At 43.9% G+C, this 25,133-nt stretch overlaps 1 protein-coding gene across 1 annotated transcript in view; it reads right to left on the minus strand.

Moving 5' to 3' along the window:
- Positions 1-392: 392 nt before the first annotated feature.
- The window catches only part of LOC141976804 (butyrophilin subfamily 1 member A1-like), a 35,140-nt gene continuing 10,399 nt past the window's right edge, over positions 393-25,133 (minus strand). The window contains exons 7-8 of the mRNA XM_074937968.1: positions 1,349-1,375; positions 393-922 (exon numbers count right to left, since the gene is read on the minus strand). Coding sequence (XP_074794069.1) covers positions 393-922; positions 1,349-1,375 — 557 coding nt within the window. The remainder of the gene's footprint in view (positions 923-1,348; positions 1,376-25,133) is intronic.

The raw sequence follows: 25,133 nt of genomic DNA on the forward strand, positions 1-25,133 counted from the left end.
TGCTGGGTAAAGGGCAGCTGAGCTCTTGAAAATATTGAAATCTTGAAAACCTAATTTTGGTGCTGATTTCTCTTGAAGATCTGCAACATTAATATCTTTTTCTTAACAGCCTAGTCAAATAATAATATTTTTCAGAAGTGACAAATGAGATCATTTGTGGTTGAAAGCGAGTAATTAAGATGGCAGCTCACAAAGTACAGAGTAAAAACTACAGTTCAAATTTTATTGGAGCAAAATTTGATGTTATAGGTTAATGGCCATAATTTGAATAATGGTGCTGTTTTAGAGATGGCATTATGGATAATAGAGACTAAGTGTAATTTGAATTCATTGATGGGAAATTTGATTTCATAGATACAGTGGGATGAGTGAGTGACAGTGCCACATTAAGCTCATTCATCTTCTCTTATAGAACAAATTCTCATTGCTGTTTCTTTGTGTGAATTTTTCAAGAATGGATAAACAGCACCCGAGAATGAACAATTGTTAAATGTGAACAACACAGACCTGTCAGTTACACTGAAAAAGGTCACCTGCTTGTCTTGGTAACTAAGGTAAACTCCAATTTTCTTGGGCTTTTTCTGCACCATGACCCGGGTCCATGGATCTGTTCTTGCCCAATAATCTCTCCCATTCAGACCCAGAGCCCAGAATCCCTCTTTAGGCGACAGGGAAAGTTTTCCTTTTCTCTGTATGGATTTTCTGGCCACTCCCAGGTCCCAGTCAGTGCTGCTCATGACATCCACCTCCCAGTAGTGCTTTCCAGAGGAGAATCCTTCAGAGCCCAACACACAGACAGTCGAATCAAACCTCTCTGGATTTGGTAGAACTTTCTGAGGTTGGGCTTCATGTTTCAAACTCTTCTGATCCCCAGCAATGGAGAAGTTGGGGTGGGCTGTGCCTGCATCAAGAGTGATGTCATCTACAAAGAGAGATTTGGATTTAAGAAAACTTTGTCTCATGCAAGCATAAACTGAAACTTGGAGAAAATGGCTTGTGGGCCAATTCCTGCTGTCCTTACTCAGGCAAAACTCCCATTGATATCGGGTTTTGTTCTATTCTGACAATGTGGTTACGCTGAAATATTTCAGAGATGTGATATTTGATTAAACTGTACTGAGAAATGGGAGGGATCCTGAAATGTTTATCGTATTGTTACTCAAATGTATTGTGCCAGATTCTGATATAAGTTACACTGGTAGAAAGAACAGAATGAGTAAGGCCTGAGAGGAAATGGAGTAAAGCTCCAGTTGTTATCTCCACGATAGCAATATGTTCTGTTTCTAGGTTTTTTTTTTTAATTATGAGGATGATTTCTGATTACCAGGAAGGATGTGAATTCTGTTACCTGCATACTTGTAAATCCTTCTCCAATCTGAAATGAAAGTGAGAAACAACAGACATTGAAGTCAAAAGAGGCATCTATTACCTATTTTCCTCCTTTTGGCAGCAGAAATATCCCAGGTTGATAACTATCAAAGGTAATATCTTTTATTGGAGTAACTTCACCCACCTTATCTCTCTATATCCTGGGACCGACATGGCTACAACTGCACTGCAGATAACTGAGATAGTCAGACACAATACAGAGTGATGTACTTGTGCAGAAAAGAGAACGTAAAGCACATTAATGGTGCACACACACTGTGGTTATTGTATACTTTTGGACCCCATAATGTGGCTCTCATGGAGTCACCAGGTCTGTTCCATCCTTCACTCAGACCTCAGTCTCAAGCAGAGACAGCACCACAAGAAAATATGGTGGTGATGCTGGGAAAGTGGGGAGCTGCATTCATAGAATCATAGAATATCAGGGTTGGAAGGGACCCCAGAAGGTCATCTAGTCCAACCCCCTGCTCAAAGCAGGACCAATCCCCAATCAAATCATCCCAGCCAGGGCTTTGTCAAGCCTGACCTTAAAAACCTCTAAGGAAGGAGATTCTACCACCTCCCTAGGTAACGCATTCCAGTGTTTCACCACCCTCTTAGTGAAAAAGTTTTTCCTAATATCCAATCTAAACCTCCCCCATTGCAACTTGAGACCATTACTCCTCGTTCTGTCATCTGCTACCATTGAGAACAGTCTACAGCCATCCTCTTTGGAACCCCCTTTCAGGTAGTTGAAAGCAGCTATCAAATCCCCCCTCATTCTTCTCTTCTGCAGACTAAACAATCCCAGCTCCCTCAGCCTCTCTTCATAAGTCATGTGCTCTAGACCCCTAATCATTTTTGTTGCCCTTCGCTGGACTCTCTCCAATTTATCCACATCCTTCTTGTAGTGTGGGGCCCAAAACTGGACACAGTACTCCAGATGAGGCCTCACCAGTGTCCAATAGAGGGGAACGATCACGTCCCTCGATCTGCTCGCTATGCCCCTACTTATACATCCCAAAATGCCATTGGCCTTCTTGGCAACAAGGGCACACTGTTGACTCATATCCAGCTTCTCGTCCACTGTCACCCCTAGGTCCTTTTCCGCAGAACTGCTGCCTAGCCATTCGGTCCCTAGTCTGTAGCGGTGCATTGGATTCTTCCATCCTAAGTGCAGGACCCTGCACTTATCCTTATTGAACCTCATCAGATTTCTTTTGGCCCAATCCTCCAATTTGTCTAGGTCCTTCTGTATCCTATCCCTCCCCTCCAGCGTATCTACCACTCCTCCCAGTTTAGTATCATCTGCAAATTTGCTGAGAGTGCAATCCACACCATCCTCCAGATCATTTATGAAGATATTGAACAAAACCGGCCCCAGGACCGACCCCTGGGGCACTCCACTTGACACCGGCTGCCAACTAGACATGGAGCCATTTATCACTACCCGTTGAGCCCGACAATCTAGCCAGCTTTCTACCCACCTTATAGTGCATTCATCTAGCCCATACTTCCTTAACTTGCTGACAAGAATACTGTGGGAGACAGTGTCAAAAGCTTTGCTAAAGTCAAGAAACAATACATCCACTGCTTTCCCTTCATCCACAGAACCAGTAATCTCATCATAAAAGGCGATTAGATTAGTCAGGCATGACCTTCCCTTGGTGAATCCATGCTGACTGTTCCTGATCACTTTCCTCTCATGTAAGTGCTTCAGGATTGATTCTTTGAGGACCTGCTCCATGATTTTTCCAGGGACTGAGGTGAGGCTGACTGGCCTGTAGTGCCCAGGATCCTCCTTCTTCCCTTTTTTAAAGATTGGCACTACATTAGCCTTTTTCCAGTCATCCGGGACTTCCCCCGTTCGCCACGAGTTTTCAAAGATAATGGCCAAGGGCTCTGCAATCACAGCCGCCAATTCCTTCAGCACTCTCGGATGTAACTCGTCCGGCCCCATGGACTTGTGCACGTCCAGCTTTTCTAAATAGTCCCTAACCACCTCTATCTCCACAGAGGGCTGGCCATCTCTTCCCCATTCTGTGATGCCCAGCGCAGCAGTCTGGGAGCTGACCTTGTTAGTGAAAACAGAGGCAAAAAAAGCATTGAGTACATAAGCTTTTTCCACATCCTCTGTCACTAGGTTGCCTCCCTCATCCCTCTAATCACATAATTAGAGACCTAGTGTCAGGGCCTAACTCCCGCTATATTCACAGACATGTAAGGATTTATTTGGGGTGAAATTCATCCCTGGACAGCGAGCAAGCGCTAGGACTCTGCAGCACAAGGTACACACCTATGCCCTATTTTGAAGAAATGTGTGGGATCTAAGTGATATATGTCGGATATAAGCCTATTTGCATAGGAGAGACTTTCACCCAATGGGAGCAGGAATTGATCTGTAGCATTCATCTGTCCATCCTAGTACATTTGATCAAAATAATATTCTAACAACAACAAAGATCCTTCAGTTGCCTTATTTCTAACTGTGAGAACTTCATTTCTATTTGCATCAATTTTCCATCGTGGAACTGAATTGACTTTTACATTCAAAGAATCAACACACACTTACTCAGTTCTCCTTGGAGTTCATCTGCAAAGAAAAAAATATGTTTTTAATGCACACACCTGGGGAATTTCAGCTGGGTTAGCTAGCAGATATTACGCCTCTCCCCAAAAGCTTCTAATCTGATACCTCACAGCAATTATGTTGCTTTTGTCCAAACCAGACTCATCCCCCTACTGTAAAACACCTCAATAAATCCTGTCACTGCAATAAAGGAAATTCTGAATATTGTCACTGCTTTAGAGATGCTACACACTGCCTCTTTCTGGAGTCCAAACACAAGACAACGAACAGCAGAGATGCTCACAGAGGGAGTTTGCCTGGGATCTGCCTGAGAGGAGGTACGCTGAAGGCTGCATTAGGGAGGCTGTGTTGGTGAGTATCTGAGTGTCTGTTGTGGGGACAGTTGGACAGTTTAACCATGTGCTTGATTGGTTATTTGAAAAGTGTGAATTGGGAGTGCTTTGTTCCAGGTGAGCCTTGAGTCGGCCTGACTGTTATAAAAAGCCAGTGAGCTGCGAACCAGCGGACAGCAGAGAGGCTAACAGAGGGAGTTTGCCTGGGAGTTCGACTGGGGAGAGCCCACTGAGGCTTACATCTTGCCGGCTTCTCTGAGTAGTTACTACAGCTCCTGAGGAAGCTTGTAGAAGGAAGGTAATATGGATGAGAAGTGTTCAGCTGTTGTGACCTGCACTGGATATGCTATGTTTGTCTTTCTGCCACAGGACAGAAGCGACTTTGTCTGTACAAAGTGCAAGCTGGTCTCCATATTGGAAGAGAAGGTTCAAGGTCTGGAGAAACAAGTATCCACCTTGCGTTGCATAAGAGAAACTGAAGATTTCCTGGACAGATGTCAGGATATGCTTCTACGGACACAATGTTCTGATGATTCAGAGCAGGCTGCGCAGTGGGGACAGGAGGACGGTGAAGAAATTTGGCAGCATGTGACGTCCAGAAGAAGAAAGGGGAGCGTCCATGTACCAGCAATGCAGATGCAGGGGAAAACCGTTTTCATGTTCTCTTCACTGGTACGAATGTGGAGAGTGGACTAGATGATACATCTGAGGGAAGGGAACAGAAGGAGACTCCGCCGATTGGAAGGCTTGAGATGCACTGTCCTAGGGATGGGGGTTCCACAACCACCATTCCCAAGAGGAGGAGGCGGGGGGGGGGGGTGGTCGGGGACTCTCTCCTCAGGGGGGCTGAGTCATCTATCTGCCGCCCTGACCGGGAAAACCGAGAAGTCTGCTGCTTGCCAGGAGCTAGGATTCACGATGTGACAGAGAGACTGCCGAGACTCATCAAGCCCTCCGATCACTACCCTTCCTGCTTCTCCACATGGGCACCAATGATACTGCCAAGAATGACCTTGAGCAGATCACTGCAGACTACATGGCTTTGGGAAGAAGGATAAAGGAGTTTGAGGCGCAAGTGGTGTTCTCGTCCATCCTCCCCGTGGAAGGAAAAGGCCCAGGTAGAGACCGTTGAATCATGGAAGTCAACGAATGACTACGCTGGCGGTGTCGGAGAGAAGGCTTTGGATTCTTTGACCATGGGATGGTGTTCCAAGAAGGAGGAGTGCTAGGCAGAGATGGGCTCCACCTAACGAAGAGAGGGAAGAGCATCTTCGCAAGCAGGCTGGCTAACCTAGTGAGGAGGGCTTTAAACTAGGTTCACTGGGGGAAGGAGATCAAAGCCCTGAGGTAAGTGGGGATGTGGGATACCGAGAGAAACCACGAGCAGGAGAGCGTGAGAGGGGAGGGCTCCTGCCTCATACTAAGAAAGCAGGACAAACAGCAAGTTATCTCAAGTGCCTATACACAAATGCAAGAAGCCTGGAAAACAAGCAGGGAGAACTGGAAGTCCTGGCACAGTCAAGGAATTATGATGTGATTGGAATAACAGAGACTTGGTGGGATAACTCACATGACTGGAGTACTGTCATGGATGGATATAAACTGTTCAGGAAGGACAGGCAGGACAGAAAAGGTGGGGGAGTTGCATTGTATGTAGGAGAGCAGTATGACTGCTCAGAGCTCTGGTATGAAGCTGAATAAAAACCTGAGTCTCCGGATTACATTTAGAAGTGTGAGCAACATGGTTGATGTCATGGTGGGAGTCTGCTACAGACCACCAGACCAGGGGGATGAGGTGGACGAGGCTTTCTTCTGGCAACTAACAGAAGTTACTAGATCGCAGGCCCTGGTTCTCATGGGAGACTTCAATCACCCTGATATCTGCTGGGAGAGCAATACAGAGGCGCACAGACAATCCAGGAAGTTTTTGGAAAGTGTAGGAGACAATTTCCTGGTGCAAGTGCTGGAAGAACCAATGAGGGGCAGAGCTCTTCTTGACCTGCTGCTCACAAACAGGGAAGAATTAGTAGGGGAAGCAAAAGTGGATGGGAATCTGGGAGGCAGTGACCATGAGATGGTCGAGTTCAGGATCCTGACACAAAGAAGAAAGGAGAGCAGCAGAATACGGACCCTGGACTTCAGAAAAGCAGACTTTGACAACCTCAGGGAACTGATGGGCAGGATCCCCTGGGAGAATAACATGAGGGGAAAAGGAGTCCAGGAGAGCTGGCTGTATTTTAAAGAATCCTTATTGAGGTGATAGGGACAAACCATCCCGATGTGCAGAAAGAATAGTAAATATGGCAGGCAACCAGCTTGGCTTAACAGTGAAATCCTTGCTGATCTTAAACACAAAAAAGAAGCTTAAAAGAAGTGGAAGATTGGACGAATGACCAGGGAAGAGTATAAAAATATTGCTTGGGCATGCAGCAGGGAAATCAGGAAGGCCTAATCACACCGGGAGTTGCAGCTAGCGAGAGATGTTAAGAGTAACAAAAAGGGTTTCTTCAGGTATGTTAGCAACAAGAAGAAAGTCAAGGAAAGTGTGGGCCTCTTACTGAATGATGGAGGCAACCTAGTGACAGAGGATGTGGAAAAAGCTAATGTACTCAATGCTTTTTTTGCCTCTGTTTTCACGAACAAGGTCAGCTCCCAGACTACTGCACTGGGCAGCACAGCATGGGGAGGAGGTGACCAGCCCTCTGTGGAGAAAGAAGTGGTTCGGGACTATTTAGAAAAGCTGGACGATCACAAGTCCATGGGGCCGGATGCGCTGCATCCGAGAGTGCTAAAGGAGTTGGTGAATCTGATTGCAGAGCCATTGGACATTATCTTTGAAAACTCATGGTGATGGGGGAGGTCCCGGATGACTGGAAAAAGGTTAATGTAGTGCCCAACTTTAAAAAAGGGAAGAAGGAGGATCCTGGAAACTACAGGCCAGTCAGCCTCACCTCAGTCCCTGAAAAAATCATGGAGCAGGTCCTCAAGGAATCAATTCTGAAGAACTTAGAGGAGATGAAAGTGATCAGGAAAAGTCAGCATGGATTCACCAAGGGCAAGTCATGCCGGACTAGTCTAATTGCCTTCTATGACGAGATAACTGGCTCTGTGGATGAGGGGAAAGCAGTGGATATGTTGTTCCTTGACTTTAGCAAAGCTTTTGACATGGTCTCCCACAGTATTCTTGCCAGCAAGTTAAAGAAGTATGGGCTGGATGAATGGACTATAAGGTAGATAGAAAGCTGGCTAGATTGTCGGGCTCAACGGGTAGTGATCAATGGCTCCATGTCTACTTGGCAGCCGGTATCAAGAGGAATGCCCCAAGGGTCGGTCCTGGGGCCGGTTTTGTTCAATATCTTCATTAATGATCTGGAGGATGGTGTGGATTGCACCCTCAGCAAGTTTGCAGATGACACTAAACTGGGAGGAGAGGTAGATACACTGGAGGGTAGGGATAGGATACAGAGGGACCTAGATAAATTGGAGTATTGGGCCAAAATAAATCTGATGAGGTTCAACAAGGACAAGTGCAGAGTCCTGCACTTAGGACGGAAGAATCCCATGCACCGCTACAGACTAGGGACCGAATGGCTAGGCAGCAGTTCTGCAGAAAAGGACCTAGGGGTTACAGTGGACGAGAAGCTGGATATGTGTCAACAGTGTGCCCTTGTTGCCAAGAAGGCCAATGGCATTTTGGGATGTACAAGTAGGGGAATTGCCAGCAGATCGAGGGACGTGATCGTTCCCCTCTATTCGACATTGGTGAGGCCTCCTCAGGAGTACTGTGTCCAGTTTTGGGCCCCACACTACAAGAAGGATGTGGAAAAATTGGAAAGAGTCCAGCGGAGAGCAACAAAAATGATTAGGGGTCTGGAACACATGAGTTATGAGGAGAGGCTGAGGGAACTGGTCTTGTTTAGTCTGCGGAAGAGAAGAATGAGGGGGGATTTGATAGCTGCTTTCAACTATCTGAAAGGGGGTTCCAAAGAGGATGGTTCTAGACTATTCTCAGTGGTAGCTGATGACAGAACGAGGAGTAATGGTCTCAAGTTGCAGTGGGGGAGGTTTAGGTTGGATATTAGGAAAAACTTTTTCACTAGGAGGGTGGTGAAACACTGGAATGCGTTACCTAGGGAGGTGGTGGAATCTCCTTCCTTAGAAGTTTTTAAGGTCAGGCTTGACAAAGCCCTGGCTGGGATGATTTAGCTGGGGATTGGTCGCGCTTTGAGCAGGGGGTTGGACTAGATGACCTCCTGAGGTCCCTTCCAACCCTGATATTCTATGATTCTAAGACATGAGATTAATTTAAAGATTATTAGGAATAAAACAACAGGGAGCCCTGCACAGCTCTTTATAGATATTTTACTAGTATAGTTAGTTTAATAGAACTGTATTGAAGAAGAACCAATTCAAAGTTAGTTTTTTCTGCTTTGGTAGTCATCTCTTCTTGCACTCATTTGTGTGTGTGTGTGTGTGTGTGTGTGTGTGTGTGTGTGTGTCTCTGGGTGTGTGTCTGGGTGTGTAATGAGTTAACAAATACTCACAAATATTAGATTGTAACCACTTCCGAAGCCTTCACCATGAAACACCCCACATATTCCACTGTCACACACTGCCAACTGCTATCTCCATGCTCAGTATCCAACCAGACTCATCTGCCAGCCATGACAGGCCTCTGAATAAGCCTCACCCCATGAGGAGGAAATCCCAACCCTTCTCTCAGCATGGAAACTCTACCGACTCCTTTTCTTCTCATGGAAACTTCCCTCACAACCCATCACTCCCATCTGCTAGTCTCTCTTCATCAACACACAGACAATCATCAATCTCTCTTGTATCACATTTTTTGTCTCCCAAAACGTCCCCCAAATATTACACAACCAGACATCCTCCAAGCCACAGAAGTCAATGGGACTTAACCATTTTCTTTCTGGATTCTTCCTAAAAAAGAAAAGCAAAAATAAAACCATGTGTTTAAGCCTATACTTCCAATTTTGTCTCCATAGCATACAGAAATAATATAATAACCAAAACCAAGACAAAGTTTGGAAATTTACAAAATATTGTAAGTACAGAAATAGTAAAATGCAAGAATCAAAGCCAATGGTACTTGTATACCACTGCAGATTCCTAGATTCCAATGCCAGAAGTGACCACTGTGATTATATATCCTGAATCCTGGGATAAGACAAGCCACAGAATTTCCCCAGAGTAATTCCTAGAGACCCTTGCTAAATTTTTCCAGTGGTTAATTACCATCATCATTAAAACTGTACTTCTCATTTCCAGTCTGAATGTGTCTAGCTTCAGCTTATAACCCTAGATCGTATTATACCTTCCTCTGCTAGTATGAAGAGCCCATTAGCAGAGAAAGGCATAGCATGATCCAATGAAAGCCGAAATTAGACAACGTCAGACTGGAAATTAGAGCTGATTGGGAATGTTTTCAAAGAAACGGTCTTTAGCTGCAAAATGCTGATACTTCAAAACTGATTTTTTTTTTTTGAGAAATAGTGTTCTGTTCACGGAAACAATGAATCAAGAAGCTTTTCATAAAAGAAGGTTTCAGTTTTTAAAAACATCCCGAAGGGGGGGGTTCACCCGCCACCCATGGCAATGGGCTTTTAATACATTTCAAAATCTGTATGAGGAGTTTGATATCCTAAAAACAAGCTATTTTTTTGATTTACAAATGCATGGTTTTGGTTGGTTGTTTTTTTTCTCTTTTTTAATGTCAGGTATATGTTAAATGTTTCATCCACTCTAAAACAAAAATATTTCGAACAATTTCTTTGATACTTAAAAAAATCTTCCCATAAGAAAGAAACAGATGGGAGCAGAAATTAAAACAACAAATGCCCAAGGGTGGATAAAAATCAATGATTTTATTACAAAAATCAGACTTCTTTAATTTATATCAGATTTAAAAAAAATAAAATTTTCTTTTTAAATATAAACATATTTAAAATTAAATGTCAAGGCACCAATCCATGTTGGCTCTGCTACTCCTCTCCCCTCTGACTCTTTCACTAGGAGGGTGGTGAAGCACTGGAATGCGTTACCTAGGGAGGTGGTGGAATCTCCTTTCTTAGAGGTATTTAAGGTCAGGCTTGACAAAGCCCTGGCTGGGATGATTTAGTTGGGGATTGGTCCTGCTTTGAGCAGGGGGTTGGAATAGATGACTTCCTGAGGTCCCTTCCAACCCTGATATTCTATGATTCCATGATTCTCTAGCTCCACCAAGACCCTAGGGTCAGGAGTGGAAGTGAAGAGATTCCCTCTGTACCATCTCTCAAAGACATGGAGGTGCACCCCTCAGGCCTGGCCAATGTGAGAGGCATTGGAGGAGCTCCCACACTGTTCAAGCTTTGCAGGAGTGTGTGTCCTGCCCTCCCTAGACCTCAGGAGGCAGGAGGGTGGTAGTGGAGAAGACACAATTGATATATCAAAAAATCAGCAAGGGTAATAGAATATTTCATATTTTGAGTGTGGGACACCCACACACAGTCACTAGCTCACAGGGCGTCATCCTACTGCCATTATTGACATCAATGGCAAATTCCAAATCACATAATTAGAGACACAATGTTAGGGCCTAACTCCCGCTATATTCACAGACATGTAAGGATTTATTTGGGGTGAAATTCATCCCTGGACAGCGAGCAAGCGCTAGGACTCTGCAGCACAAGGTACACACCTATGCCCTATTTTGAAGGAATGTGTGGGATCTAAGTGATATATGTCGGATATAAACCTATTTGCATAGGAGAGACTTTCACCCAATGGGAGCAGGAATTGATCTGTAGCATTCATCTGTCCATCCTAGTACATTTGATCAAAATAATATTCTAACAACAACAAAGATCCTTCAGTTGCCTTACTTCTAACTGTGAGAACTTCATTTCTATTTGCATCAATTTTCCACCATGGAACTGAATTGACTTTTACATTCAAAGAATCAACACACACTTACTCAGTTCTACTTGGAGTTCGTCTGCAAAAAAAAAAAAAAAAAAATTAATGCCCACACCTGGTGAATTTCAGTTGGGCTAGCTAGCAGATATTACGCCTCTCCCAAAAAGCTTCTAATCTGATACCTCACAGCAATTATGTTGCATTTGTCCAAACCAGACTCATCCCCCTACTGTAAAACACCTCAATAAATCCTGTCACTGCAATAAAGGAAATTCTGAATATTGTCACTGCTTTAGAGATGCTACACACTGCCTCTTTCTGGAGTCCAAACACAAGAAAACGAACAGCAGAGATGCTCACAGAGGGAGTTTGCCTGGGATCTGCCTGAGAGGAGGTATGCTGAGGGCTGCATTAGGGAGGCTGTGTTGGTGAGTATCTGAGTGTCTGTTGTGGGGACAGTTGGACAGTTTAACCATGTGCTTGATTGGTTATTTGAAAAGTGTGAATTGGGAGTGCTTTGTTCCAGGTGAGCCTTGAGTCGGCCTGACTGTTATAAAAAGCCAGTCAGCTGTGAACCAGCGAACAGCAGAGAGGCTAACAGAGGGAGTTTGCCTGAGAGTTTGACTGGGGAGAGCCCACTGAGGCTTACATCTTGCCAGCTTCTCTAAGTAGTTACTACAGCTCCTGAGGAAGCTTGTAGAAGGAAGGTAATATGGATGGGGAGTGTTCAGCTGTTGTGACCTGCACTGGATATGCTATGTTTGTCTTTCTGCCACAGGACAGAAGCGACTTTGTCTGTACAAAGTGCAAGCTGGTCTCCATATTGGAAGAGAAGGTTCAGGGTCTGGAGAAACAAGTATCCACCTTGCGTTGCATAAGAGAAACTGAAGATTTCCTGGACAGATATCAGGATATGCTTCTATGGACACAATGTTCTGAAGATTCAGAGCAGGCTGCGCGGTGGGGACAGGAGGATGGTGAAGAAATTTGGCAGCATGTGACGTCCAGAAGAAGAAAGGGGAGCGTCCATGTATCAGCAATGCAGATGCAGGTAAAAACCATTTTCATGTTCTCTTCACTGGTACGAATGTGGAAGTGGACTAGATGATACATCTGAGGGAAGGGAACAGAAGGAGACTCCGCTGATTGGAAGGCATGAGATGCACTGTCCTAGGGATGGGGGTTCCACGACCACCGCTCCCTAGAGAAGGAGGCAGGGGGTGGTGGTGGGGACTCTCTCCTTAGGGGGACTGAATCATCTATCTGCCGCCCTGACCGGGAAAACCGAGAAGTCTGCTGCTTGCCAGGAGCTAGGATTCACGATGTGACAGAGAGACTGCCGAGACTCATCAAGCCCTCCGATCACTACCCCTTCCTGCTTCTCCACATGGGCACCAATGATACTGCCAAGAATGACCTTGAGCAGATCACTGCAGACTACGTGGCTTTGGGAAGAAGGATAAAGGAGTTTGAGGCGCAAGTGGTGTTCTCGTCCATCCTCCCCATGGAAGGAAAAGACCCAGGTAGAGATAGTCGAATCATGGAAGTCAACGAATAGCTACGCAGGTGGTGTCGGAGAGAAGGCTTTGGATTCTTTGACCATGGGATGGTGTTCCAAGGAGGAGGAGTGCTAGGCAGAGACGGGCTCCACCTAACGAAGAGAGGGAAGAGCATCTTCGCAAGCAGGCTGGCTAACCTAGTGAGGAGGGCTTTAAACTAGGTTCACTGGGGGAAGGAGATCAAAGCCCTGAGGTAAGTGGGGATGTGGGATACCGAGAGAAACCACGAGCAGGAGAGCGTGAGAGGGGAGGGCTCCTGCCTCATACTAAGAAAGCAGGACAAACAGCAAGTTATCTCAAGTGCCTATACACAAATGCAAGAAGCCTGGAAAACAAGCAGGGAGAACTGGAAGTCCTGGCACAGTCAAGGAATTATGATGTGATTGGAATAACAGAGACTTGGTGGGATAACTCACATGACTGGAGTACTGTCATGGATGGATATAAACTGTTCAGGAAGGACAGGCAGGACAGAAAAGGGGAGTTGCATTATATGTAAGAGAGCAGTATGACTGCTCAGAGCTCCGGTATGAAACTGCAGAGAAACCTGAGAGTCTCTGGATTAAGTTTAGAAGTGTGAGCAACAAGGGTAATGTCGTGGTGGGAGTCTGCTGTAGACTACCAGACCAGGGGAAAAGGTGGACGAGGCTTTGTTGCGGCAACTAACGGAAGTTACTAGATCGTAGGCCCTGGTTCTCATGGGAGACTTCAATCACCCTGATATCTGCTGGGACAGCAATACAGAGGTGCACAGACAATACAGGAAGTTTTTGGAAAGTGTAGGGGACAATTTCCTAGTGCAAGGGCTTGAAGAACCAAATAGGGGCAGAGCTCTTCTTGACCTGCTGCTTGCAAACAGGGAAGAATTAGTAGGGGAAGCAAAAGTGGATGGGAACCAGGGAAGCAGTGACCATGAGATGGTGGAGTTCAGGATCCTGACACAAGGAATAAAGGAGAGCAGCAGAATATGGACCCTGGACTTCAGAAAAGCAGACTTTGACAACCTCAGGGAACTGATGGGCAGGATCCCCTGGGAGAATAACATGAGGGGAAAAGGAGTCCAGGAGAGCTGGCTGTATTTTAAAGAATCCTTATTGAGGTTATAGGGACAAACCATCCTGATGTGTAGAAGGAATAGTAAATATGGCAGGCAACCAGCTTGGCTTCACAGTGAAATCCTTGCTGATCTTAAACACAAAAAAGAAGCTTACAAGATGTGGAAGATTGGACAAATGACCAGGGAAGAGTATAAAAATATTGCTCAGGCATGCAGGAGGGAAATCAGGATGGCCAAATCACACTGGGAGTTGCAGCTAGCGAGAGATGTTAAGAGTAACAAGAAGGGTTTCTTCAGGTATGTTAGCAACAAGAAGAAAGTCAAGGAAAGTGTGGGCCTCTTACTGAATGATGGAGGCAACCTAGTGACAGAGGATGTGGAAAAAGCTAATGTACTCAATGCTTTTTTTGCCTCTGTTTTCACGAACAAGGTCAGCTCCCAGACTATTGCACTGGGCAGCACATGGGGAGGAGGTGACCAGCCCTCTGTGGAGAAAGAAGTGGTTCGGGACTATTTAGAAAAGCTGGACGATCACAAGTCCATGCGGCCGGATGCGCTGCATCCGAGAGTGCTAAAGGAGTTGGTGAATCTGATTGCAGAGCCATTGGTCATTACCTTTGAAAACTCATGGTGATGGGGGAGGTCCTGGATGACTGGAAAAAGGCTAATGTAGTGCCCAACTTTAAAAAAGGGAAGAAGGAGGATCCTGGAAACTACAGGCCAGTCAGCCTCACCTCAGTCCCTGAAAAAATCATGGAGCAGGTCCTCAAGGAATCAATTCTGAAGAACTTAGAGGAGATGAAAGTGATCAGGAAAAGTCAGCATGGATTCACCAAGGGCAAGTCATGCCGGACTAGTCTAATTGCCTTCTATGACGAGATAACTGGCTCTGTGGATGAGGGGAAAGCAGTGGATATGTTGTTCCTTGACTTTAGCAAAGCTTTTGACATGGTCTCCCACAGTATTCTTGCCAGCAAGTTAAAGAAGTATGGGCTGGATGAATGGACTTTAAGGTGGATAGAAAGATGGCTAGGTTGTCGGGCTCAACGGGTAGTGATCAATGGCTCCACGTCTACTTGGCAGCCGGTATCAAGAGGAATGCCCCAAGGATCGGTCCTGGGGCCGGTTTTGTTCAATATCTTCATTAATGATCTGGAGGATGGTGTGGATTGCACCCTCAGCAAGTTTGCAGATGACACTAAACTGGGAGGAGAGGTAGATACACTGGAGGGTAGGGATAGGATACAGAGGGCCCTAGACAAATTAAAGGATTGGGCCAAAATAAATCTGATGAGGTTCAACAAGGACAAGTGCAGAGTCCTGCACTTAGGACGGAAGAATCCCATGCACCGCTACAGACTAGGGACCGAATGGCTAGGCAGCAGTTCTGCAGAAAAGGACCTAGGGGTTACAGTGGACGAGAAGCTGGATATGAGTCAACAGTGTGCCCTTTTTGCCAAGAAGGCCAATGGCATTTTGGGATGTACAAGTAGGGGAATTGCCAGCAGATCGAGGGACGTGATCGTTCCCCTCTATTCGACATTGGTGAGGCCTCCTCAGGAGTACTGTGTCCAGTTTTGGGCCCCACACTACAAGAAGGATGTGGAAAAATTGGAAAGAGTCCAGCGGAGAGCAACAAAAATTATTAGGGGACTGGAACACATGAGTTATGAGGAGAGGCTGAGGGAACTGGTCTTGTTTAGTCTGCGGAAGAGAAGAATGAGGGGGAATTTGATAGCTGCTTTCAACTACCTGAAAGGGGGTTCCAAAGAGGATGGATCTAGACTGTTCTCAGTAGTAGCAGATGACAGAACTCAAGTTGCAGTGGGGGAGGTTTAGGTTGGATATTAGGAACAACATTTTCACTAGAAGGGGGTGAAACACTGGAATGTGTTACCTAGGGAGGTGGTGGAATCTCCTTCCTTAGAAGTTTTTAAGGTCAGACTTGACAAAGCCCTGGCTGGGATGATTTAGCTGGGGATTGGTCGTGCTTTGAGCAGGGGTTTGGACGAGATGACCTCCTGAGGTCCCTTCCAACCCTGATATTCTATGATTCTAAGACATGAGATTAATTTAAAGATTATTAGGAATAAAACAACAGGGAGCCCTGCACAGCTCTTTATAGATATTTTACTAGTATAGTTAGTTTATAGAACTGTATTGAAGAAGAACCAATTCAAAGTTACTTTTGTCTGCTTTGGTAGTCATCTCTTCTTGCACTCATTTGTGTGTGTGTGTGTGTGTGTGTGTGTGTGTGTGTGTGTGTGTGTGTGTGTCTGGGTGTGTAATGAGTTAACAAATACTCACAAATATTAGATTGTAACCACTTCCGAAGCCTTCACTATGAAACACCCCACATATTCCACTGTCACGTACTCCGAACTGCTATCCCCATGCTCAGAATTCAACCAGACTCATCTGTCAGCCATGACAGGCCTCTTAATATACCTAACCCCATGAAGAGGAAATTCCAAACCTTCTGTCAGCATGGAAACTCTACTGTCTCCTTGTCTTCTCATGGAAACTTCTCTCACAACCCATCACTCCCATCTGCTAGTTTCTTTTCATCAACACACTGACAATCATCAATCTCTCTTGTATCACAGTTCTTGTCCCCCAAATATTACACAACTAGGCATCCTCCAAGCAAAAGAAGTCAATGGAAAATAACCTCTCTCTTCCTGGATTCTTCCTGAAAAAGAAAAAGAAAAATGAAACCATGTGTTTAACCATGTACTTCCAATTTTGTTTCCATAGCATACAGAAATAATCTAATAACCAAAACCAAGACAAAGTTTGGTAATTTATTGTAAGTACAAATATAGTAAAATGCAAGAATCAAAGCCAATCGTACTTGTATACCACGGCAGATTCCTACATTCCAGTGCCAGAAGATACCATTGTGATTATATATCCTGAATCCTGGGATAAGACAGGCCACAGAATTTCCACAAAGTAATTCCTAGAGACCCTTGATAAATTTTTTAAAATGGTTAATTACCCTCACCATTAAAAATTGACTTCTTATTTCCAGTCTGAAAGTGTCTAGCTTCAGCTTGTAACCCTAGATCGTATTATACCTTCCTCTGCTAGCATGAAGAGCCCATTAGCAGAGAAAGGCATAACATGATCCAATGGAAGCTGAAATTAGACAATGTCAGACTGGAAATTAGATCTGATTGGGAATGTTTTCAAAGAAACGGTCTTTAGTTTAAAAATGCTGATACTTCAAAACTGAATTTTTTTTGCAAAATAGTGTTCTGTTCACTGAAACATTGAATCAAAAAGCTTTTCATAAAAGAAGATTTGAGTTTTTTAAAAACATCCCATTTCAACATTTTTGTAATGAGAAGTTTTGAATTTGAATTTTCACGTCAAAAGATGTTTTGTTTAGAAATTTAGGTAAATGTACATATAAAACAAATTTTAAAAAGCGAGAAAACTTTAAAAACTAAACAAAACATTTCAAAATAACATGTTTTAATTGACTTAAACTGAACTCCATTGGGATGGGAGGCTTTTGGTTTGTTAAACGTTTCAAGATTTCAACAATTCATCCTGCTTCAGGATGAGAAAATGTTTTGAAATGTTGAAAATTCTAACGGGACAGGAAAACCAACTCAGGCCTACTATTACTAATATAATTTTTAAAAAGAAGCTACGTTGATAAAGAGCTGTTTGATTAAGTTTGAGGACATTTGTCCTAGCTCTTGTAAGGTGAGGTTGGAGGGCATCAGGTGGAAAGGTAAAGAATGTGTCCCCACCTTCTAACACAGCCCATCACCTTTTCATCTTTCTAGGAGCAGGAGTGTCTGGTTTTACATGTTCTGATGATGCACATAAGGAATGTGCTGATGCCGTCAGCCCTTTCACCTCAGTGCAATGCTAGGAAGGAGCCAATCCATGTTGGCTCTGCTACTCAACTCTCCTCCCTTACTGCACCAAGGCCCATAGACCAAGAATTGTAGTGGGAAGATTTCTCACTACCAGTGCCCCAAAACATGGAGGAGAGAGGAAAAAATTCCTGCCTGCACCTCTCAGGGAAACACCCTGGCCAAGGTGACAGGGCTTGGAGGGGCTCTAACACCCCTGCAGCATGACAGAAGTGTGTGTCTTTAACTCCCCAGACCTCAAAGGGGGGGAGGGGAGATTATTAAAAAAATACAGGGGATGGGGGGAAAACCAGAAAAAATAAAGGTCTATATTTGACAGCAGGAGACCCACACAGAGAGTGTGTTGTTACTTTTATTATTAAAGTCAATGACAAATTGTAAATCATATAATTGATGACACAATGTCAGGGCCTCATTCCTCCTATATTCACAGGCATGTTATGACTGATTTAGAGTGAAATTCATCCCTGGAGAGAGAGAAGGACTAGACCTGTGCTGCACAAGGTAGACACCTATGCCCCATTTTGAAGGGATATAAGTGACATAGGCCATTGAATAGGAAAGACTTTCATCCAATGGGAGCAGGAATTGATCTGTAGCATTCATCTGTCCATCCTAGCACATTTTATCAAAATAATATTCTAACAACAACAAAGATCCTTCAGTTCCATTTCTAACTATGAGAATTTCATTTCTATTTGCATCACTTTTCCACCATTGAATTGAATTAACTTTTACATTCAAGGAATCAACACACACTTACTCAGCTCTACTTGGAGTTCATCTCAAAAGAAAAAAATATGTTTTTAATGCCCACACCTGGTGAATTTCAGCTGGGTTAGCTAGCAGATATTACGCCTCCCTAAAAAGCTTCTAATCTGATACCTCACACCAACCAGACTCATCCCCCTACTGTGAAACTCCTCAATAAATCCTGTCACTGCAATAAAGGAAATTCTGAATATTGTCACTGCTTTAGAGATGCTACACGCTGCCTCTTTCTGGAGTCCAAACAGAACACATGAGACTAATTAAAAGATTGTTAAGAAAAAAATATTTTTGCTCCCGTACTTCTAACAGGGAGCCCTGCACAGCTCTTTATAGATGTTTTACTAGTGTAGTTAGTTTAATAGAACTGTATTGAAGAAGAACCAATTCAAAGTTACTTTTCTCTGCTTTGGTAGTCATCTCTTCTTGCACTCATTGGTGTGTGTGTGTCTGTGTAATTGGTTCACAAATACTCACAGATATTACATTGTAACCACTTCCGAAGCCTTCACTATGAAACACCCCACATATTCCACTGTCACACACTGCCAACTGCTATCCCCATGCTCAGTATCCAACCAGACTCATCTGCCAGCCATGACAGGCCTCTGAATAAGCCTCACCCCATGAGGAGGAAATCCCAAACCTTCTCTCAGCATGGAAACTCTACAGACTCCTTGTCTTCTCATGGAAACTTCCCTCACAACCCATCACTCCCATCTGCTAGTTTCTTTTCATCAACACACTGACAATCATCAATCTCTCTTGTATTCACAGTTCTTGTCCCCCAAAACATATAATTGATGACACAATGTCAGGGCCTCACTCCTCCTATATTCACAGACATGTTATGACTGATTTAGGGTGAAATTCATCCCTTTGGAGAGAGAAGGAGTAGGCCTGTGCAGCACAACGTACACACTTATGCCCAGTTTTGAAGGGCTAACTGGGATTTAAGTGATGAATAATCCATTCCACAGGGGAGATTTTTCACCCAGTGAGAGCAGGAATAGGGCTGTATCTTTTCAACTTTTTCTTTTCAACTCTCTCTAATGCTAAAAATCAATGAGGGAAAATATAAAATCTATTTTTCTCTTCAGAAAGCAAACCCAGAATATGGTAGAGATTGGCTCAGACGCTACCCATAAATAACTGAGTCCAAAACAATCAGCTCTATTTCATAGAGTCATAGAATATCAGAGTTGGAAGGGACCTCTGGAGGTCATCTAGTCCAACCCCCTGCTCAAAGCGGGACCAATCCCCAACTAAATCATCCCAGCCAGGGCTTTGTCAAGCCTGACCTTAAAAACTTCTAAGGAAGGGTATTCCACCACCTCCCTAGGTAATACATTCCAGTGCTTCACCACCCTCCTAGTGAAAAAGTTTTTCCTAATATCCAACCTAAATCTCCCCCACTGCAACTTGAGACCATTACTCCTTGTCCTGTCATCTGCTACCACTGAGAACAGTCTAGATCCATCCTCTTTGGATCCACCTTTGAGATAGTTAAAAGCAGCGATCAAATCCCCCCTCATTCTTCGCTTCTGTAGACTAAACAATCCCAGTTCCCTCAGCCTCTCCTCATAAGTCATGTGTTCCAGACCCCTACTCATTTTTGCTGCCCTTCGCTGAACTCTCTCCAATTTCTCCACATCCTTCTTGTAGTGTGGGGACCAAAACTGGACACAGTAGTCCAGATGAGGCCTCACCAATGTCGAATAGAGGGGAACGATCACGTCCCTCGATCTGCTGGCAATGCCCCTACTTATACACCCCAAAATGCCATTGGCCTTCTCGCCAGCCACAGCCCCAGGTCAGCAAAGAATTTAAAGCACCCCTTTAGTTTAGAGCATATGGCTAATCTGTTTGACTTCTTCAATGGGACTATGCCTGTGAGTAAAGTAAAGCATCTGCTTAAGTGTATTTCACATCTGGGCTTTAGAGATTAAAGGAACATGGGGCTCTCCTTTCTGAAGAGACACTGCCCCTTTCACGCTTCTTGCACCATGCAGACTAAGGTCAAGAGAGACTGAGTCCCATTCTCACACATGGCAGGGCAGTCTCCCATGAAATTTAGCTTGGCCAGATTTCATACTTTAACCTGATGCGACATGAAATGTTTTGAAGTTGTTCTCTTTTTCAACATACTTTGGAAACTAGAACTGGACACGGTGCACAGTAATGGTCTAAACAATGCTGTATACAGCAGTATTATCACCTGCCAATTGCTACTTGATATTCCTAGGCAGAGCCATTCAAAGATCTGGACCCTTTTTGCTACCGGAAAATTCTCCCTAAGGCATTTTCATGGATAACCTCTCCAGGGCATTACCTTTAGGGGGGCAGTTTTAGTTTGTGGATGGAGCTATACAGAAGCCAGGCTGATGGAGGCTGCACTGAGGATGCTCTTCTGGCTAGCACCATCTACTTTTTGTCAGCGCTGACCCCTTGTGGAAGGTTTTATCCTGACACTATTCACAGGGTGCACTTCATCCTAAAAGAACAAGAATTCCAGTACTTTGTTTATTTGTTTGATTGTTCTCCTTATAATCAGGTTTCTAGTAGAGCTATTCAAAAATGGTAATTCTTTTTTGTGAAATTTTCTGAAAAACACACAAAAATCATTGTTTTGTTTGAATTTTTAGTGGACTTTTCAAACAAAAAAAAGATTGAAAAGAGGAAAAATTTTGGTTTCCCCCCACTTTGTCTCCCTCGGGGGGGGGGGGGAAGGAGGGGAAGAAAAGTAGAAGAAAACTAAATAAACCTAAAAACATTTGAAAACTGAATTTGGCTTTGCATGTTTCATCAAGAAATCCAAAAATATTTGGCAAAGTGAAAACTTCTCACAATTTTTCACTTCTGTTGCAAAGCCATTTTTAGTTGAAAAAAGTTTGGATGCAGGTATTTTTGGCCAGCTGTAGTTTGCAATGTGAATACTCTTGTTTATTAATTCAACATTTATTTGCTGTGAGCAGCTGAGCTCTGGCCTGCCCCGGGCGCATGCTGTATACAAGGGGGGAAGAAAAGGGAATCTCCTATGACCCCTTTAGTCTGCTGATTAGCTGAATAGGATCTACCCCAGAATTTGCTGTTAATGAGGTGCATGCACTGTGGAGACCAGAGTCCTGCCCTGTGTGTTTGTAAATGAAGATATACTATAACCTGTTTATAAAAGACATTTGCACTTACCCTGATTCTGACTCCAACCAACTCCGCGTCCTGACAATAAATAAAATAATAATAAATACTAATTAACAATTACAATCACATGGAGATTTTATTAATGTGTTAAATAAATGTGTTAAATAAAACTATTTTCTATAAGGTTTATTCTGAAAAAAATGAGTATTTAAAAATAACATTGTATATTACCACAGGGATGTGTGTATGGCACTTTTCAGGTAATTAAAAAGACCAGGTCTCTATTATTGGAAGTGTGTGCTCATAATTAGACTGAAAATAAAACATAAATAAAAAGTAGTCCATAACAACACTATCCCATGGGCCAAGAATGAGATTTGAGGCCCGGACTTTCAGCATGAGCTATAGCAGTAAATCATTCAGGATGCTAAAGTAGTGGACCAGACAGTAAAGTGGGACAAAGTCCCCCCCACACCCCTATTTGTGGCTACAAGAGCATGGTGGTAGATATACAGAGAGACAATGTACTATGCACCCAGTCAGTGGGGCACTCAATAACCCTCTAGTGGTGACTGGGCTGCATAAAAAGCTTTATGAGTAGAGCTCGGTGAATAATGGATTTTTCCTCTTCAGAAAAGACCAATCAAATAGAGCAGTGGTTCAGAAGTGGGTTCCTCGGACCTCCGGGGAGAGTGGGGTCTGCCCTCATTTATGTGGGGGTCTGTCCCTTAAGGAGTACTACAGTGGGACCAGAATGTGCCAGAAAAGTATTCTGGCACTTTTGCTGCATGGCAGGATGCCATTTTGTTCTCAAAATGATGTCCTTCATACAATGTGATCTTTCACACACCATGTGTGAAAGGTCATGCTGCTGGGGGTATTCCCACACTGGTGCGGGCATTTGGGTACCACCAGTACTTGCCCATTCAGAATTACACCACAAAATAATTTAAATTAAAGTAAAAATCAGTCTGATGTGATAACTTGTAATGATTGCAGACTCTTTATTTTTGGTTCCTTTATAATTCTTATTTTAATTACAAAACATATATTTTAAAATAATAAATTTATCTAACTAACAGAATAATAACAACAACAACAACATGAAATTTATGTATAAAAATGAAAGTGGTTCAGGAAATTTAGTCAGATGCCACAGGAGTCCTTGGAGGAAAAAGATTGGGAACCACTAACATAGAGCACTAAAGGCAGCTAAGAATACACATGCTTTCCCAATAATACTTTTCCATGTAAGCAATTGTAGTAGCTGCCCCAGGGGTGTTATGCAGTTGTGAATGGGAGGGAAGGTGGAGTGTGGGTCATCATGAATGGGAGATTGTCCATTAGAGGGTGTCTATCACACAATGTAACTATGAATATGTGTCCCATACAACGAGTTGCATTGACAACCCCAATTTATACTGATGAAAAGCAAAACATTTTGCATTTGCTTTCAAGAAATCTATAGAAAGTGTAATGGACTCTACATATTATTATGAGAAAGAAATATATTTCATCACTACATTATTTAAAATCAATATGTAAAAAGATGAGAAACCTATCTACCTTGTTCTGCACTGATGAGTGTCCCTTCAAAAGAGAACAAAGCAACACAGAGAAGGTTAGAATGTTTAACGGTAATATCACATATGAGCACTGACAATCTACATCAGATATTTATTGCAGCATTTTCATATTGTCCCCAGAAATATCCCTCTGCTGTTATATGTTATGGACATATGGGCCAGATCTTCAGCTGGTATAGATTGGCCCAATGACATAGAAATGTGGGACTGGAATGGACCCTGAGAGGTCAGCAAGTCCAATTCCCTGTGCTAAGGCAGGGCCAAGTAAACCTAGACCATCACTGACAGCTGTTTGTCCAACCTGTTCTTAAAAACCTCCAGTGATGGGGACTTCACAACCTCCTTTGGAAGCCTATTCCAGAGCTTAACTAATTTTAGAATTAGAAAGATTTTCCTAAAGATTTTAGCTCGCTTGCTAAAAATATCAATGTAGCCATGGTGGCATGGGAGGCTGCATGGGCTAGCCACCTGAGTACAATGCCACCCGGGACCCTAGATATGCACTAAGTAGCTCAGGTGCACCTCAGTAATCTGTATTGGCTGTGCAATGGGATGTATTGCAGCCCAGAATCCCCTGTAGACTATGTACTACAAGTCCACCCTTGGGCATTCCCCCGTTATCACAACAAACACTTGGCAAAACTTTACATTGATCTGCCCCATTTGTTACCTTTTTCAGGATCTCTCCTTCTGTTTCCTAAAATAAAAGTCAGAGGTAATGTATGAAAACACCCACAGAGATGAAAGTAGCAATTACTCATTACCTAAAATCCTACAGCCTTTAAATTCTAAAGTCCCGTAGACATGGAGTGGTGTGTGTTTATTAAACAGGATCTCAGTGTTATTCAATAGAAATCACCTAGCAGAGTAGTAAGTCTACTATATATTTTAAAGCTAGCTGTACAAAGGACTGTGACTCAGCATTGCAATGCCTAATCTCTAGGTGCCCCGCCTCCCAGCACAGTATACAATCTGGAGTTAGGCACTCACGCTCCCTAAACAATGTGTGGGGAGAGTTAGGTCCCTATGAATGGGCTACACAAAAGCCAGCATGCTGTGAAGGGAAATGCCTAAGCTAGCCAATAGGAAATGCTGAGGAGAAGGGAGTGGCTGAAGTCCACTGAGGACCGACAGCCATGAGCCCTCTCTGGCAGCTAGGGGTCTAAACCCCACCTTTTACTAACAGGTTCAACTAACTAGGTTCAAGTCCCTTCTCTGGCTGAGAGGAGCAGGGGTGTGATCTTTGTCCCAGATTACCCCAGTGGGTAGGGTGCTCCCCTGAAAAGGACTGGAGGGAAGGCTACAACCCAGTATCAAGTCTCTGCTCCTGTCAGGCAGAAGAGGGAGTTGAATCTGGGTCTCGAACATTTTGGGTGAGTGGTCCAACCAGCAAGTTAATGGCTATACGGGCGTTAGTGACATCCTCTTCTGGCATCATTTTGTGCAAGGCCTGGTCTGGTGGGCAATGCCTAGTTTGACTATCCTGCTGAGGCTTAGGTGTGAGCTTAGGCACCTGGTCTCTGGACTTAGGTGGCTTTGCATATGCCAGCAGCAGAAACGTAGGCCTCATGGGGATTTTTCCAATGGAAATGCAGGCGTTGAGGGACTTCAGACAATTACAGGGTCAGGTGGCAGCAGAGAGGGGGTTTTGAGGACCTGAATTTTGGATGTAGGCATCTAAAGTGACTCAACTCCTTTTTGGATCTAGCCCCAGGTCTATAGCTATAACCTCCTCTTCCCGATTTAGCAAACTGCATCATGCAGAAAAAGAAATGTGTCTACACTAGGTGAGGAAAGCTCTATAGGGACATGGGTTAGGGTTACTGCACTGGCTGGGTGCCTTGCTTGCCCTGACAAGAGTTCAGTGTGTCAGTCCTGATGAAAACACTTAAGGATATCCCCACATTATGGCCCCAATCCCATA

This window comes from Natator depressus, chromosome 23 (genome assembly GCF_965152275.1).
Source record: "Natator depressus isolate rNatDep1 chromosome 23, rNatDep2.hap1, whole genome shotgun sequence".
Classification (NCBI taxonomy): domain Eukaryota; kingdom Metazoa; phylum Chordata; order Testudines; family Cheloniidae; genus Natator; species Natator depressus.